This window comes from Lampetra planeri, chromosome 3 (assembly GCF_965212315.1).
Source record: "Lampetra planeri chromosome 3, kcLamPlan1.2.h2, whole genome shotgun sequence".
NCBI classification, from domain to species: Eukaryota; Metazoa; Chordata; class Hyperoartia; order Petromyzontiformes; family Petromyzontidae; genus Lampetra; species Lampetra planeri.
This window is the reverse complement of record NC_136109.1, coordinates 3721208-3737597: the sequence shown is the minus strand read 5'-3', so window position 1 is coordinate 3737597 and position 16390 is coordinate 3721208. Positions and strand designations below refer to the sequence as shown.

At 51.3% G+C, this 16390-nt stretch overlaps 2 protein-coding genes across 5 annotated transcripts in view; both read left to right on the top strand.

Moving 5' to 3' along the window:
• Nucleotides 1-16390, top strand: part of LOC144736680 (uncharacterized) — an 828508-nt gene that overhangs the window by 652630 nt on the left and 159488 nt on the right. The gene's annotated exons all lie outside the window — the stretch shown is intronic.
• LOC144736582 (uncharacterized) lies at nucleotides 4743-15343 on the top strand. 2 transcript variants are annotated; one of them, XM_078619148.1, is made up of 5 exons: nucleotides 4743-5084; nucleotides 10309-10378; nucleotides 12151-12217; nucleotides 13673-13785; nucleotides 15104-15343. In XM_078619148.1, the coding sequence occupies exons 2-5, from the start codon at nucleotides 10369-10371 to the stop codon at nucleotides 15259-15261; spliced, it is 348 nt and encodes a 115-aa protein (XP_078475274.1). In that variant the 5' UTR covers nucleotides 4743-5084; nucleotides 10309-10368; the 3' UTR covers nucleotides 15262-15343. The 2 variants fall into 2 exon arrangements, with proteins under 2 accessions (XP_078475274.1, XP_078475281.1); XM_078619155.1 differs by lacking the exon at nucleotides 4743-5084 and adding an exon at nucleotides 5091-5233.

Below are 16390 nucleotides of genomic sequence, written 5' to 3'. Positions count from 1 at the left end.
GACCGACGTAACGTTGATAACAGGCAGTGCGATGTCTTCAGCTGGTGCACGTTCTGGTCCACGTGCCCCTCTGTCTCAGTGCAAGTCCCAGCAAGCACCTCTACAAGCTTCGTGTATTTTTAAGCTTTTGTTAAGTTGTCTTTGTCATTATCTTTGTTTCATAACTTACACGAATTATAAACAAATGAGGCCACACGCATATGATGTTGTGCATGGATAATGAGCATAACCACAGTTTAGTGAGCCGTTAGGAGCCTATCGACCAGTTCCCTGATATGAGAATGAACATCGTCAACAAGTCTAAGAGTTGAACCAGTTGTGATGTGGTCGAGCCATGAGTAACGCAGGCCCAGTCACCCTCCAGGGCGGCTCTTTCGAGCTGCCGCCTCTGGTGGAGGAGGACCTTCCGTCAGCGGTGCCGTGAGACGGCACTCTCAGGGCTGCCCCTCTACCTCGACATGGACGGTGCTTGTTACATCCAGCAGTGGCGAGACGGAGACACAATGGCAGCTGCTGATGGTAATGGTGATGATGGTGATTTTGTGTACAATATTAGGCATCTGAAAACTCTGAACCTGGACATCCCGGCGAACTCAAGCGAGAAACCATCGACAGGGAAGGGTCGGCTTCTCTGCGGGAAAACCACTCGGAAACAGCCCTGGAGTGCTCTGCAGTGCGCGCGTGCGTTCTGTGGAAGTAGAGCGCATATTTGTTGGTGGTGGCGTGTCTGTGTGTACGTGTCTTTGTGTATGTGCGTCGGTTTGTATGTGCGTGTGTATGTGTGTCTGTGTGTACGTCTTTGTCTGTGTATGAAAACGCAGAAAAAGTTCCGTTGTGTCCTCTTAATTGAACACCGTATCATGTCTTCACGATGCATTAAATACTCCCGTGTTTGTGTCTGGACTTATTTTTATGGATGAGTCGACCTAGGGGAGGCCGAGGACCAGTTGAAATATTTGCCACTGTTCATGGCCATGAGCGGGAATCGAACTCGGGTAGCCAGGTTCGTGGTACAATGCGCTCACCACTACGTTACCGCTCCCCACTGTCTATGTGTGGCGCGACGTCCTCCCCTGCCACTCGTTCCTCCACCGCGTCGGTCGGCTCCCGCCGGGCCCCCGCCGACCGAGCCCTGGTACGTGTGGGGGCTGCTGACCCCCGGCTCCTCACTCGTGTGAGAGTTGGTCTCGGGAGGGCTGCTGCCCCCTGACTCGTCACTCGTGTGGGAGCCGCTGCTCCTCGACTCCTCGTTCGGGTGAGGGCTGCTGCTCTCCGACTTCCCTCCTCGCGCCGCGGCCCCTTGAGTCCGCGGCCCCGCCGCCTCTGTGTCCTCCCTGTGAGGCATAGCTCACGGCTGGTGCTCGGCCACCTGGAATTAATCCCTCGCTCCCCGCGTACACTACTCCAAACGTTAGAAGGGAGACTCCCTGCACGTTGCTGCCCACACTTGTACACGCGCAGCCACTCAAACGCGACGTTGTACGTTCTCACGACAACGTGCCCCAATCATACGCCCGGGACGGGGGGTCAGGAGTCAAAGGGCGGTGACGTCACTCGCACACGTGTAGCCGACGGGAGTGTGTATTGGAGATGATTTGAAGGGCTGTGGGGCGGGTATTCGGGATTGGTTTTAGAACGAGTGTTGCTGTGCACTGGGGAATTAAAGAAATGCTTTAATCGTCCTCCGGCTCCTCTGCACAATGATGAATAACTGGCGACAGGATTCGCGCACGACACTCGGGCACAATGGTCGGGGTAGTCGACCGGATCCGCGCGTAAGACTAGGGCACAATGGTCGCACCGATATAGTTATTCGCGCGCCAATCTCCGCGTTAAGACGAGGGTACTCACACCACCACACGCTCGCCCCACACTCGCAGAAACCACACGAAGCTGTTATTGATCACTAACGGTTTATTCCCGGCGTGTCTGATGCTAAATATTACGTAGCCCGGAGCTGAAATCAGTAGGGTAACTAACCTATGTCCTGGCAGTCTGGACCCCAACCCTACAGTGAGGGAAAAAAGTATTTGATCCCCTGCTGATTTTGTACGTTTGCCCACTAACAAAGAAATTATCAGTCTATAATTTTAATGGTAGGTTTATTTGAACAGTGAGAGACAGAATAACAACAAAAAATCCAGAAAAACGCATGTCAAAAATGTTATAAATTGATTTGCATTTTAATGAGGGAAATAAGTATTTGACCCCCTCTCAATAAGAAAGATTTCTGGCTCCCAGGTGTCTTTTATACAGGTAACGAGCTGAGATTAGGAGCACACTCTTAAAGGGAGTGCTCCTAAACATTTAATTAACTCACCCCGAATGTGATGGCTGGAACTGCTTCTCTGTGGTGAGGCTTGTGATGTTAGCTGGTATTGATGATGTTGCTACTCGCAACTTCTTTTCCAGGTTTGCTCCTAGATTTATTTAATTTCGAGTCCCGCCTGTGGTTGCCTTGGCAGGGCCAGACCAAATGATTTCGAGGGCCTAATACGGCCCGCCAAACACCATGCACCACACTGCATCACACCATGCAGCATACTGTGAACGACACTGTGCACCACACCACGCACCACACCAAGCAGCATACCACGCCCCATACACAGCATAAACACATCCATCATCTCACCCATCACGTTCGTCAAATAACGCTTCCTTATCTATCTAGATATAAAAGTTAGCAGTTTTGTGTGTGCGTGTCACGGTAACGCTCCTTCTTTCCCGCCTGTTGATTGGCCAAAATAATATTTGCAATTGGGGATGTTAACACAAATAAGTGCTTTTATATTTAAAACATATTTTAAAGTTTCATTACAACGGAGTAAAATATATTTAAAAGTATTTTTTAACTCTAATTACAATTTTAATAAAATAATTTCTTCGTTATAACCCACGGAGAAATCATGATCAACCACAGGGGTGATTGAATTGTAATTTGTTAATCATTGTACAATAACATGTGCAGTCATTTTATAATGCTGTCTTTGTTTGTGTTATGTTTTAAAGTAATTATGTCAATGCGAAAGTGTCGGTGTGGTCCACCTGCTGAGTGGTACATTCCAAACAGCGCTAAAGCTGTGGTGAGCAATGTGGATCACAGCAGATGCCGCTATCGCGATTTATAATTATTACAAATGTTCATTGGGCACAATTGGACTGACGTACATCAGAATACTGCATGAGGAATCCGATGAGCTATGAAGCTCTTTTCCACAGATGTCCAGTAGGGGCGTGGGTAAGAACGTCACAGCAACAGCACAACAACATGACAGTAGAGCAAGTACAATGAAGGTGAACAAATCACCCACATCCACAGTCTATACTAACGTGAGTCGTTCCGTGCGTGTGTTTACCATCGGGGATTGCCAGAAAGTGCCTATTTTACTACAGAGAGGTGAGCGGGGAGTTTCACTTCGCTTGGCTGCCTGCCCCAGCAGCACCAACCCAGCTGGCTGGCCACGTGGTGGTCACTGTTGTATACAGCTCAGCTATAGTACACGGTGAGGGAATGTAACATTACACATCGCTGTTGTATACAGCTCAGCTATAGTACACGGTGAGGGAATGTAACATTACACATCGCTGTTGTATACAGCTCAGCAATAGTACACGGTGAGGGAATGTAACATTACACATCGCTGTTGTATACAGCTCAGCTATAGTACACGGGGAGGGAATGTAACATTACACATCGCTGTTGTATACAGCTCAGCAATAGTACACGGTGAGGGAATGTAATATTACACATCGCTGTTGTATACAGCTCAGCAATAGTACACGGTGAGGGAATGTAACATTACACATCGCTGTTGTATACAGCTCAGCAATAGTACACGGTGAGGGAATGTAACATTACACATCGCTGTTGTATACAGCTCAGCTATAGTACACGGTGAGGGAATGTAACATTACACATCGCTGTTGTATACAGCTCAGCAATAGTACACGGTGAGGGAATGTAACATTAAACATCGCTGTTGTATACAGCTCAGCTATAGTACACGGTGAGGGAATGTAACATTACACATCGCTGTTGTATACAGCTCAGCTATAGTACACGGTGAGGGAATGTAACATTACACATCGCTGTTGTATACAGCTCAGCTATAGTACACGGTGAGGGAATGTAACATTACACATCGCTGTTGTATACAGCTCAGCTATAGTACACGGTGAGGGAATGTAACATTACACATCGCTGTTGTATACAGCTCAGCAATAGTACACGGTGAGGGAATGTAACATTACACATCGCTGTTGTATACAGCTCAGCAATAGTACACGGTGAGGGAATGTAACATTACACATCGCTGTTGTATACAGCTCAGCAATAGTACACGGTGAGGGAATGTAACATTACACATCGCTGTTGTATACAGCTCAGCAATAGTACACGGTGAGGGAATGTAACATTACACATCGCTGTTATATACTATAGCTGAGCTGTATACAACAGCGATATGTAATGTTACATTCCCTCACCGTGTACTATAGCTGAGCTGTATACAACAGCGATGTGTAATGTTACATTCCCTCACCGTGTACTATTGCTGAGCTGTATACAACAGCGATGTGTAATGTTACATTCCCTCACCGTGTACTATAGCTGAGCTGTATACAACAGCGATGTGTAATGTTACATTCCCTTACCGTGTACTATTGCTGAGCTGTATACAACAGCGATGTGTAATGTTACATTCCCTCACCGTGTATTATTGCTGAGCTGTATACAACAGCGATGTGTAATGTTATGAACAACCTCATCCCATGGGTCGGCGTAACGGGACCCCACCCAACGCACAAACACCGCCAGACCACGTGGCCAGCCCGGGTGCTGCTGCTGCTGCTTCCCCGCGTCCCAGCCTGGAAAGCCCCTGGCAGGGAGCCAAGCGAAGGGAAGCTCCCCGCCCCCCTTGCTGGGCGAGAGACGCTCACTCAGCGGTGAGAAGGAGGCGAGGGTAGAAGCGGAGAGCGAGCCAGAGCTCAGGAGAGAGTCGCCCGCACTGAGCTCATCGCTGCGTCGCCTGCAGAGGCCGGGACAGGAGCAGCAGGAGCCGCCGCTGCTGCTGCTGCTGAGAGAGGTGAGAGAGCTCTGAGTAGTTCATGGTCGGGGTTGACCGAATCGTCAAACCCGGTGGCCGCTTGTGCGTTGCGCGACTTTGAGATCTGCGCCTGAATCGTTGGGGTAGGAAGAGCTCCGCTGGCAATCTTAGCGTTGACATTCGGGAAGGTAACGCATCCCACACAACCAGTACACCTCTCTCACACAACCAGTACCTCTCTCTCACAACCAGTACCTCTCTCTCTCACAAGCAGTACCTCTCACAACCAGTACCTCTCTCTCACAACCAGTACCTCTCTCACAGCCTCATATCGGTGTTTACTCGCTCGTTATTCTCGTGGTGATGTCGAAGTCAACACTGAAGCCAGGTGAGAGACGGGAGGGCTCAGAGAGCAGGACGAGCTGGGGCAGTGCATCGTCTCCGCGCCACAGGGGGGCGGCTCGCTCTGGCCGGGCTCCGCGCTCGCTCCCGTGCTAGAGAACGCGCCTCGTCCTCTCGCTTCTCTCTCCGTCGCTCACGATCGGACAAATCGTCAGGGCGATGTGTCTCAGCCTTTTCATAAACACGGGGATCTGGCTCATGGCCTATGGGTGGTCAAAACTGCTGACAGTGCCGACTCAGTTATAACTGCGTCGTGATTGTTAACCCTGTGGCCTTTATTTATCCAATTAGACTCTTGTTGTGTTTAGTAAGATACCTGGGGGTGTCTGTAGTTAGGTATAGGGGCTGTAATACATGATAGGTGATTTAGACGAGATCTCTGTAATACTCACAGGAGTGCTGTAATGTCAACACGCAGTAGTTTCATATCTCTCGAATGGCGTCAGGGCTGGGTCTTTATGTCCACTCGAGAGCTGACCGCGTGTTTCGGTCATTTCAGTTTTTTCAGTTTTTCAGTTTATTAGGTATAGCCCTGTGAGCCATTCGGCTCTTGAACAAGAAACATCTTAAAGCGACTACGCTGACACATACGAGCGAGCAGTGCAGGAATCGAACCGCGGCCTCTGAGACTGCGGGGCTGACGATGCTCAGGCCGGGGTCGTCCCCAACCCGCACCCCGCCTCGCGCTGCCTGCAGACACTCTGAGGGGCTTGCTCCGTGCGGTGCGACAAGCCACAGCGTTGTCATTGGGTGCATTTCATTATGGACGTTGTACGTTTAATAATATACAATGGGTGTGTGTCTAGGGGTGTAGTTAAGTGTAATGGTAATTGTCCCGTATTCAAGACACAATCACAGAGACACCACTCGTGTAACGAGCGTCCTGCTGGGGATGTTTGGCAAATTCCTGAGCGAGCGTTCACGCGTGAGGGAGCAACTGGACAACTTGGGGGGTATCACCTCGCATACGAGGGGCTACCACTCCGCATCCCTAGACAGCACAGTGCAGCAACCTACTTGCTGTACTACTGTAACAGGTTCCGGAGACACTTGTAGAGGTAACTTCTTTATTACAATACAACACTCCAACAGTCCAACAGTCCTGATACTCTGTTACAGCCTAGGTACACAGCCTAGCTACACAGCCTAGATACTCTACTCTGGCTACGCTCCGGAACTCGCCCTCACAAGGTCGTAGAGTTGGAGTTCCAGAGTCCCAGCGCTGGCTCTCACAGCATCCCAGGGTCTTCAGATGGCTGGTCGTGGGTCTTGGGTCTTGAGTTACAACTGGGCCCCGATCGTCCAGGGAGCTCTCCTTTTATGCCTGGTACAACGAGGGGTGGGGCCGTGTGCGCCCCCAGATATCCCACAGAGCACACACGGCCCCCCCCTTTGGCGGCGCCAAGGGGATTAAGCGTCTGGACCCCCTGGGAACTCAACGCCTGGCGCCCAGAGGCTTAAGCGTCTGGACCCACCTGGGAACCCAGAGCCCCCAGCAGCCCCTCCCTTCTTATGTCACTACACTACCACGCAGTCCTGGTCACGTCATAGCCCCGCAGGCCCCGTGCCGTGCGAGCCTCTGTGGGCCCCAGCACGGGGAGCGCTCCGCCCTCGGGGCTGCGCGGCCTCAGCAGAGTTCCCTCTGGGCCACTCCGCCACCCACTCCACACTTCTCTTGCCGAGCTCAACGCAGAAACGGTCGGGCGAATGTAGAAGCTGAGCCGTCGAACACAGCAGCAGCCTCTGTGCCTCCGAGTTGTGAGGCAGCACCGGGTGGCTGATGTGGTAGCCATGGTGCTAGAACACTGGACTTGCATTACCATGCTGTGGATGGCCAAGGGAGTTTGGCGTCTCTGACGTCCAAATGAGTTGTCTGTGGATGAGGTCTATTGGTGATTTGAGTCGGTGTGTAAAATTCCCTGTTTCAATAGCAGGGTCCACGATGCAAAGCGACAGTTTTGTTTAACATTTAAATTTAAGTAGCATTTGCCTTGGGAAATGTGCCTCACATTGCACACGCACGTGGGCTCACACCGTACAGCAGCATTCCTGTGTCTCAACAACAGAGCAGCCAACTAAACTCTGTGATAATCTGCAGTTTATCGGCAATACTCTATTGGCGACTTTAGCAATTATGTTCACGTTGTCTTGATAACAGCGCAGCTGGGCAGGTGGCCCAGCAGGAGAGTGCGTGGCTCACAGTGGGGAGGTTGCTAGTTCATCATCCGTCTGGTGTCTATAAAATGAGTTCCACTTTGTGGGGAAGTCAACCAGTGGTTGCCCTCTGGATAGACTCGCCCCCGCCATACTACCGTGACATTTTAAACACTGGCTAAGGGCTATACAGGGTATATGAGAACCACTTAAATGCCCAGTTGAGCAGATGCATCACTTGAGCTTTCATGTAATAATAATACATAATATTTTATGGGTTTTTCGGTAAAGCCACGTGGCTTTACCGAAAGACCCATAGAATATGAATTCCTGCAGTCACGAAAGCTTTAAGTCAATAATAATACATCATATAAGAGTATGGGTTTGGCCTTCAATATATGGTCTGCAGTTGATTGGGAAGAGGTCAGGTAGTGATTGATGGATATGAATCACTGGAATGGGATTAGCACCTGGTATTCCTAAGGTATTCACCTCAAGTAAGAACCAGGCTCAAACCTACTTGGATTCAACACTCGATGCAGGGAGGTCCGGTCATGAGTGGTGGGGTTCGATGGCATCTCCAGACCCCGCTTCTGTAGTGAGGACAGTGAGCCAGCGTTTACTCAGAACGCGTGCAGGGGATTGATTCATGAAGCCTCCAGTATCGAGTTCAATACAATACTCACACTCATTGCTTATTGTGGGTATTCTATTAACATTTACACTCCATTGTAATAGAAACCCCCAACTCAGACCCAGTGCCACTTAGTGTGAGCCCTGTTGGGTTCGGCAACTGCAAGAAGGAAAGATGGTGCTGGTAGGGCTGTGCGGTGCTGATGGTTGGTAGATGTGAGGGGTAACTTGGGTTGATAAAGGAAGGCAGTGTTTAGTGAGTTGATGGGCTGTGATGGGAGGAATATTCAATCTTGATTTGAAGCTTTCATGACTGCAGGAATCCATACTCTTTGGTTCTTTCGGTAAAGTCATGTAGGTAGAAATGAAATCAAATAAATCACGACGTTTCGAACGCAACACAAGCGTTCGTCTTCAGGCGAAAATGGCGAGAGCAGCAGCAGACATTGCGGCTGTTCTCTTCGGTAAAGTCACATAGGTGACTTTGTTTCGGTAAAGTCACATAGGTGACTTTACCGAACCAAAGAGTAGGGAAGAATATTGGTTGGGGGTGAGGGAGGAGCGGATGGAGTCGTGGGAAAGGACTGGACTGTGAAAGTTCATGGCAAGAAGAGTGAAGGGATTACTGCTGGGAGCTAGATCCTGGTTGTAGAGGGAATGGAATTTTACAGTCAGACTCGAATATTGAATGCGTTGATAGCTGACAGAGATATCCACCCTGGGGGACAATCGGTGTCACTGACCCCAACCATGGTGTGGCCTTTAATCCCAAACCCAACACTGATCCCAGCCTCCTGGAGACTACTGATATGACACATGGGTACCAGGTGCTACCAGTTTAAATCACCCAATAACAGATGAAGTAAACACAGCAGTGGTGAGTGTTTAACTCACAACACAAACATAGAACCGCAGCGCACCGTGCAGGGATCCCTGGGAACCACCGCGCTCAGCACGGGGCCGCGCTCCCCCCCGTGCTGAGCACGGCCTCGGGGCCCCGGGGAATGGAGGCGGCGCTGCGGCTAGGAAAGTTCTCCGCGGATTCACGGGTGGCTCTCGTAGTCTCTGCGTCGACATCGCCGCGAGTGCAGCGGTGACAGCACTGAGCACGTCCACCACAGAGCTGCTTCTCGGAGCGCCGTTGGCCGAGTTCCGCCTCTGTCGGTGGTGAACTCTGCGGGCGTCTCTGCAGCTCCCGAGGGAGTTTGAGAAGCTGACGCCACTTGGAAGCCGGTCCCGCTGCGAGTGAACTACACCGACGATCACTCGCACTGGGTACCCGGCATTGGCTTAGTGGAGCACACCCTGCTGATGAGACTCAGTGCAGGTGAACCCGGGCCAGGGTTTATCTGAGTGAGTAAACAAACCCTGCACCTAACCGCTTCAGTTGCATCATCACCTGTTACTCACCAGGGCAGAGCATGGCCACAGCCACTGTGGATGGCTCTACATCAGGTTGCCCAGTGGCGTTTGTTTACTGGCCACACCCTGCTGATGGGACTCAGTGGAGGCGAACCCTGGCAGCACTGGCTTTGTCTAAAGTAGTCCTGGTGAGCCCAGTGGTTGATGCAAGCTTTCCCATGCCATTTCAGGTCAAGAGGGATGTTTGGCCATACTTCACCACGCTGGTCAGTGGGAATTGGTGAAGTGGGGGAGAGGATGTCGGGTGTGTGTAGGTCCAGGACTGGTTCAGATATCACCACTGATGTTGGCCGTGGCCAGGAATCAAACGCAGGTCGCCAGGTTTACATCGCACTGTGCTAACCGCTGTGCCACAGCTCCACCTGTTTATTTAGCTGTGATCCACAGCTGGCATGGATTGTGAATAAATGTGACAACGGCAATGACAGCTGTCACTGCTTGCACGCTCACTGGTATCCAAGCACTGGTTTGCAGATCATTCTTGAAACTTCACAAAGCTCATGACGTGCCATTGTGGAGGATCATGACCCACAACTCTCTGCGATGATTAAAACTCCTCATGGTGACTTTAATTACCACCGTTATGAGGAAATGTTCAAGCTCCTGTTCCAACAGCTGTTCCCCTCTCACCGAGTTCCCTCTGTTCCCACAGCGCTGAGGGGGGAGCAGTTCCACCGTTGACGGTGACGTTGCGAGCTGAGGACGTGGAGCCATGGCTACAGGTTTGTGCAGCGGCCGAGACCTGGGGCCATACGAGCCCAGCATCCTCACCACAGCCCCATAGCTCTATCCTCTAGACGCAGCGTGCAAACCTACAGCATGCATGTGCAGAGTCCTGTGTACACGCATGGCCTGAGCACACAATCCTGAGCTCACGTGGCCTCCGCACACGGTCCTGTTCATGCGTGGCATCTTTGTGGGGCATGGCCCTGTGTACACGCATGATGTTACGGTACAAACCTCGTCCACTCACGTAAATATAAGTATATAAATCACATACTCTTTGGTTCTTTGGGTAAAGTCACGTAGGTAGAAAAATAGAATAAAAATAATAACCACACGCACACCAAGTCTCCATCCACAGGCATTGCCGAGCAGCATGGCAGACGCTGAGCGCCCCTCACAGCTCCCTTGGCGCTGGGCTCGGTGTGGCACTCACAACCCTCCCGGTCACTCGCGGGGCCTCTAGAGCAGCGGTCCCCAACCTTTTTACTCATTTTGGCTAGGGTTAGCTTGTGGGCTTACCAAAACTGTGACTGAGATTAGTGCGCAGTGCGGGAAAGAGGCACGGACGGAAGTGGTAAATAAAATAATGGGCAGGCCACGCTCGGACTAAAATAAGTGTCGGATTCTGACTTCTCATAAGGAGCGCACAACCTAGATCCCTCATATGCGCAGTTTACAGTAGGGTTCGTGATCCTATGATAATATAATGCCGCCGCTGATCTGACAGGAGGCGGAGCTCAGACGGTAATGCGAGCGATAGGGAGCGGCTGTAAATACAGATGAAGCTTCACTCGCTCACCCACTGCTCACCTCCTGCTGTGCGGCCCGGTTCCTAACAGGCCACGGACCGGTACCGGTCCGCGGCCCGGGGGTTGGGGATCCCTGCTCTAGAGCACCACATTGTAATTCTCACATAACTTGAAAATTAAATGTATGTATGCTCAATATGCACACGTTTGAGCCACTGCTGACTAGAATGCATGCGGGACCCTGCGTGCCGCGTTTGTGACCGTGGTAGCCACACGCTCGCCAAGTCTCCATCCACAGGCATTGCCGGGCGGCGTGACAGACGCTGAGTGCCCCTCACAGCTCCCTCGACGCTGGGCTCGGTGTGGCGCTCACAACCCTTCCGGTCACTTGCGGGGCCTCTAGAGCAGCGTCACGTGTCCCGCCGTGGGTGGAGTTCTCTCTCCCTCTGTGCGGGGCGCGCTGCTCGCAGGCTCAGGGGGGTTGTGCTCGCGCTGTTCTCCTGCGGCTCCCGCATCCCAGGCGTGACGCGGGGCATGGCGGTGGCGCCACTGGGACCCGTGGGGAGGGCGTGGCCACAGCACGTGGGGAGTGCGCGTCCCGTACCGCGTGGGGTTGTGGGGGGCGCCGCATAGCGACTCCGCTCCCTGTTCGCGTTACAGCAGCGGCTGTCGTGTTGAGCTCTCATGGCCCCGATCTGTACACCTCGAGTCTTGTAGCTGGAGCCTGGCTGGGACCCTCAGTCCCTTAGACATGGGAATTGGCAGTCGGTGCTGTGGTAGAGAACGCCACTCACAGTCAGAAGGTTCACCGTTAAATCTTCTTTGGGGAACGACTTGACCCACTATCTCCCTGGGTGGGTAAAATGAGTTATGTTTATTAAGGAGCTAGTAATGCTGTAGAGATTATGGCATCTGCCATGGGAAGGTTCAATATCCACCATGTGATCCCAATAATTTGGCTTGATTCAATGAACTCGAGTGCGACCCCAGTAAACCGGATTGTGCTGCTGCTGTGACAGATGAGAGATTCAAGCAGAAAACGGAGCAGGTGCGGATTCTACTGGACGACCTGAAGAAGCTCTCCAGGTGAGAGGGACGTCTCCTCACTCGCAGTGGGGTTCTTTGCCTCTTCACGTTTTAGCTAAAGACAAGGAGGTGATGTTATCCCGGTTCAATGGTTACAGTGAGGAGTGCAGCTGATACTTGAATCCCAAACGACTTCTCTCAGTGCAAGGCCGAGGCAGGGGATGTGGAGAGACCTAGAGGAGGTGAGTTGACACCGAGGGAGACACGTGGGGACACAAGAGACACAAAGAGAAGGGTGGACATGAGACATAAATGGACTTTGAGAGAGACACGGGTAAAGGGACATAGCGACACTGGGGGAGGCATTGGGATACAGACAGTGATAGAGAAACATGGTAATTGAGGCCCTGGAAGAAGCACAGGGAGACGGGAAGAAAATTAGAGATGAGAGTGATTTACAGGGAGTGTTTATGTTAAGACGTTTTCAGGCAATTTATAGGCACCCATAGAGACCCATGTGCAGGAGGGGGCAACACTTATCCCCGTACAGATAGAAGCAGTTGTTCATTAGACCACTTGCTCTACTGCCTTCTCCTGGTGATCCAGGGTTTGGCAACTCGACGCCCACGGGAAGGAAGTTTCACAATATGTATGCGATCCACCAACCCCCACCCCACAATGCTGGATTACAGGCCACGTGCATAGCCACCACCACCCAGCTCAGAGAGGTGAGAGAGGGATTATAGAGGTGGAAGGAATTGATATAGAGATGGAAAGAATTCACGGGGTAAGTGTACAGAGATGAGAGAACGAGTGAGACACGGGGGACTCCTGAGCTCAGCAATGCAGGAGACTGCCGGCTGTGTGATCCGGGTGATGCTGGGCGAGGAGGGCTCCTCGTAGCTGCCCTGCGTGGCCCCGCGAGGACGCCGCGTCGCGGGAGTGCCGCTTGTCGCTTAGTGCACTTCGACTCAAGCACCCACCCCGGTTATTGCCGCAACGTGTTCAATATACAGACACACGGCTCCTGCTGCACAGTGGGCGGTAAAGATCCCACGGCGTCATTCACAAGAGCAGGCCGTTGTATGCCGGTGTCACGGTCCAACTTGGCCAAATTTTAAACAATTACAGAGCCCACAAATTACTCCATTGGAATTTACAGCAATCATCGCCACCTGCTGTAAAACTTGGCAGGTCTCTCCTGAGAAAGTCATGATACCCAGTGAGGCTTTCCTGAGCAAACAAACATGATAATAATAATAAACATAACACTGCTTAAAAGTTACATAACATCATATTTTAGGTATTTTATTTTTCTTTGAATAAATTTTGCTTTTAAAGTCGGACAAGAAACTTTTAATTGACCATACACCGATCTGAAAACATGTCAAACAAATCTATAATACTTTGCATAAACATTAATTACATTTCTATCTGTTACATTTGTGTATTAGCATTCTATTCGATTTTAAAACAAAGTAACTCTAATCCTCAACCGTACCCCTTGTTTTCCAGGTTTGACAATTCCACCGTCCCAACCCTACTGAGGATCCGTGGTATCAATGATCCATACAACATGGAGGAAAAAACTGCCCTTACAAGAGCCTTCAACAAGGAGGGGGGTATAGGTGGGTGCTGCTCCTCACTACATGGCACAGCGATTACAATACGATAAACTATCTATCTCCTTGATGGACCTGGCTGTGCGCATTGCTGCCCACAAGCCTCCAGTGACTGGGACATGTGTGGTCCCAGCGCCTCAGTGCCACTGCTAAGCAGCAGGGCTGCGCTACCCTGGTGAGGGAACCGAGCTGCCCGGCCCAGCGCTCGGCCTGGAGGAGATGCGGGCGAGAGCCGCGCTGCTTCTCACTGCGGTCTCACCGCTTCAAGGTCCCATGCAGGGTGAGCTGTGACTCTCACCCAGAGTCTGATTCTCAGCACCAAGAGTTTCTCAGTGATTCTGTTTGTCAGAGAGTGAATTTTGTAGCGGGTGTTTGTCTTGCAATGAGATACCTGCTGGGTGTGAGTGTGACAGTTTCTCTTCAACATCCCAGATGTGGATGGCAGCTCTAGAGCAAAGCCCACCCAGGGGGTAGAAAGAGCATCTCTTGCTCCTCGCTGCTCCTGATCTTGTCTCGATGACACAGACTCCCATGGGACACGTGATACACTCGGGCTCATGGCAGTGGTGTCTGGACGAGTTCCTCCACGGCTTTGAGAAGCCCAGTGCTGCAGCAGATGCCCTTCGTGTGCCCCACCCAGGCTCAGGCTGTGTGCACTGTGCCAGTGTGGTTCACTGTGGCACATTCACCACTGGGCGATCCTCTGAGAATCCCTCACTCAGCTCATGAATTGGACCTCGTGGCCTCTCTGTGGCTGTGCCTGAGGCCCCACCCACATTCCCACTCGCCCTGCAGTGCCACTGCCTTTCCCCACTCACCCTGCATTAGCCCTGCAGTATCCTTCCCTCTCCCCACTCGCCCTCCATTAGCCCTGCAGTGTCTCTCCCACTCCCCACTCACCCTCCATTAGCCCTGCAGTGTATCTCCCTCTCCCCACACACCCTGCATTAGCCCTGTAGTGAACGCGGCTGAGTGCAGTGCAGTAATAAGCTCCTGCGTCAGCACAGGCGCTGTGGTTTTTCTGTACACATCCATGGACAGTCGTGCTAGAGTCACGTGGTCGATAGCACACGTGCACTATCAAATGTGCTCATTTGAGGCAGGTTCACGTTGCTGTTGTCTGCGTATTTTCACAAAATATAAATGCACTTCCCAGAAACAGCAAACGAAGGCTGCTACTTGCTGTAGGGAATTAATTTATCACTCAACAAAGTGAAGGTCTACAGACACAACACATGTTGATTGTTAAAACACATGACCCTGTGTAATTTCTCACATTATACAGACAAGAGTACTGTGTCTGATGAGTAATGTCGTCTCTCAGAACTGTTCATGAAGATGCTGACGTCCATCTCGCCGGACGCCTCCAACATCCCGGACTCCCTACAGAGACCCATGGAGTGGAGCACTAGCAACGTGCTGGGTTATGTTATAACAGCAGATCAGAGTGAGTACCACAACCCACACCGGGGATTCCCATGAACCGTATCGCATCCACACTGGGGATTCCCATGAACAATACCACACCCTCACCAGGCATTCCCATGAACCGTACTGCACCCACACCAGGGATTGTCAAGAAACCGTACCACACCCTCACCAGGGATCCCCACGAACCGTACCATACCCTCACTGGGCATTCCTGTGAACCTTCGCCCCTTGAGCCACATGCCTGAGTGCAGGGTCCAGTTTCCTGCACCACCGATCTGACGCCTTCACTCAGCCGGCACCTCCTGTACAGTCCGTGTTTAATCTGTGTCCATGCTGAGAAATATTAATTCGTACCAACTCATGATATACCAGACTGCGGTCACACAGTGAGAGTACTAACAGTGAGAATATTGAAACAGAGTGAGTACTGACACATAGCTTGAGCACTGAGACAGTAAGTACTGACATTCTGCACCAGTCCTAAGACACAACAACAACAGCTGCAATTCACCACTAATTGGCGCTGACAGAAGGTCACGGGACGAACCCAGGTGCCATGGATTGACTGACTGATACGACTGGTAGATGCTCCACCTGTGCCCCGTGCTTTGCCAACGTACTGCACGTTAGCTGTCCGGCGCTCTGCTCGTTGATGTGAGCGTCACTCCTCTACCGTCCGCTGTTGACACACAGGTTACTGACGCACAGTGAGCACTACCACACACAGTGTGATTGCTGAGACATAATGTGAGTATTGACACATTGAGTCACAACACACGGAGGACTGGCACAGGGTGAGTCACAACACACAGGGTGGGTCTTAACACACAGGGTGAGTAGTATTCTGCTCTTGCACATGGCGATATGTCCAGGGGCTAAATACCAACGTAGAGGTCTGCTAGCCATGAGAGAGGGCTTCAGGAGAGAGTTTGTGTAGCTTTGCTATTCCTCCATTGAAGGAGCACAGACTACAGTGGTTCACTGCAGTGCTTCAACCTGTTTTGGCTACTGTACCCCTTGTTGATTTGTATTGCAAAGGTTGGCCAAATGTCCCCCTATTATTGGCTTTATTTGAGCTCTCTCAAACTCCTCATTGGAAATATTTGCAGCTGTTTACTAGTTTTATTTTGCCAAGTAAGACCCACAGAGCTACGTAGCTCTTTTTAGAAGCGACCTGACT

Bases quoted from the DNA above. Each gene is read 5' to 3' on its own strand.
- LOC144736582 (XM_078619148.1), top strand. The intron at 12,218-13,672 runs GTGAGAGGGACG...CTTGTTTTCCAG, and splicing joins GACCTGAAGAAGCTCTCCAG to GTTTGACAATTCCACCGTCC. The intron at 13,786-15,103 runs GTGGGTGCTGCT...GTCGTCTCTCAG, and splicing joins CAACAAGGAGGGGGGTATAG to AACTGTTCATGAAGATGCTG.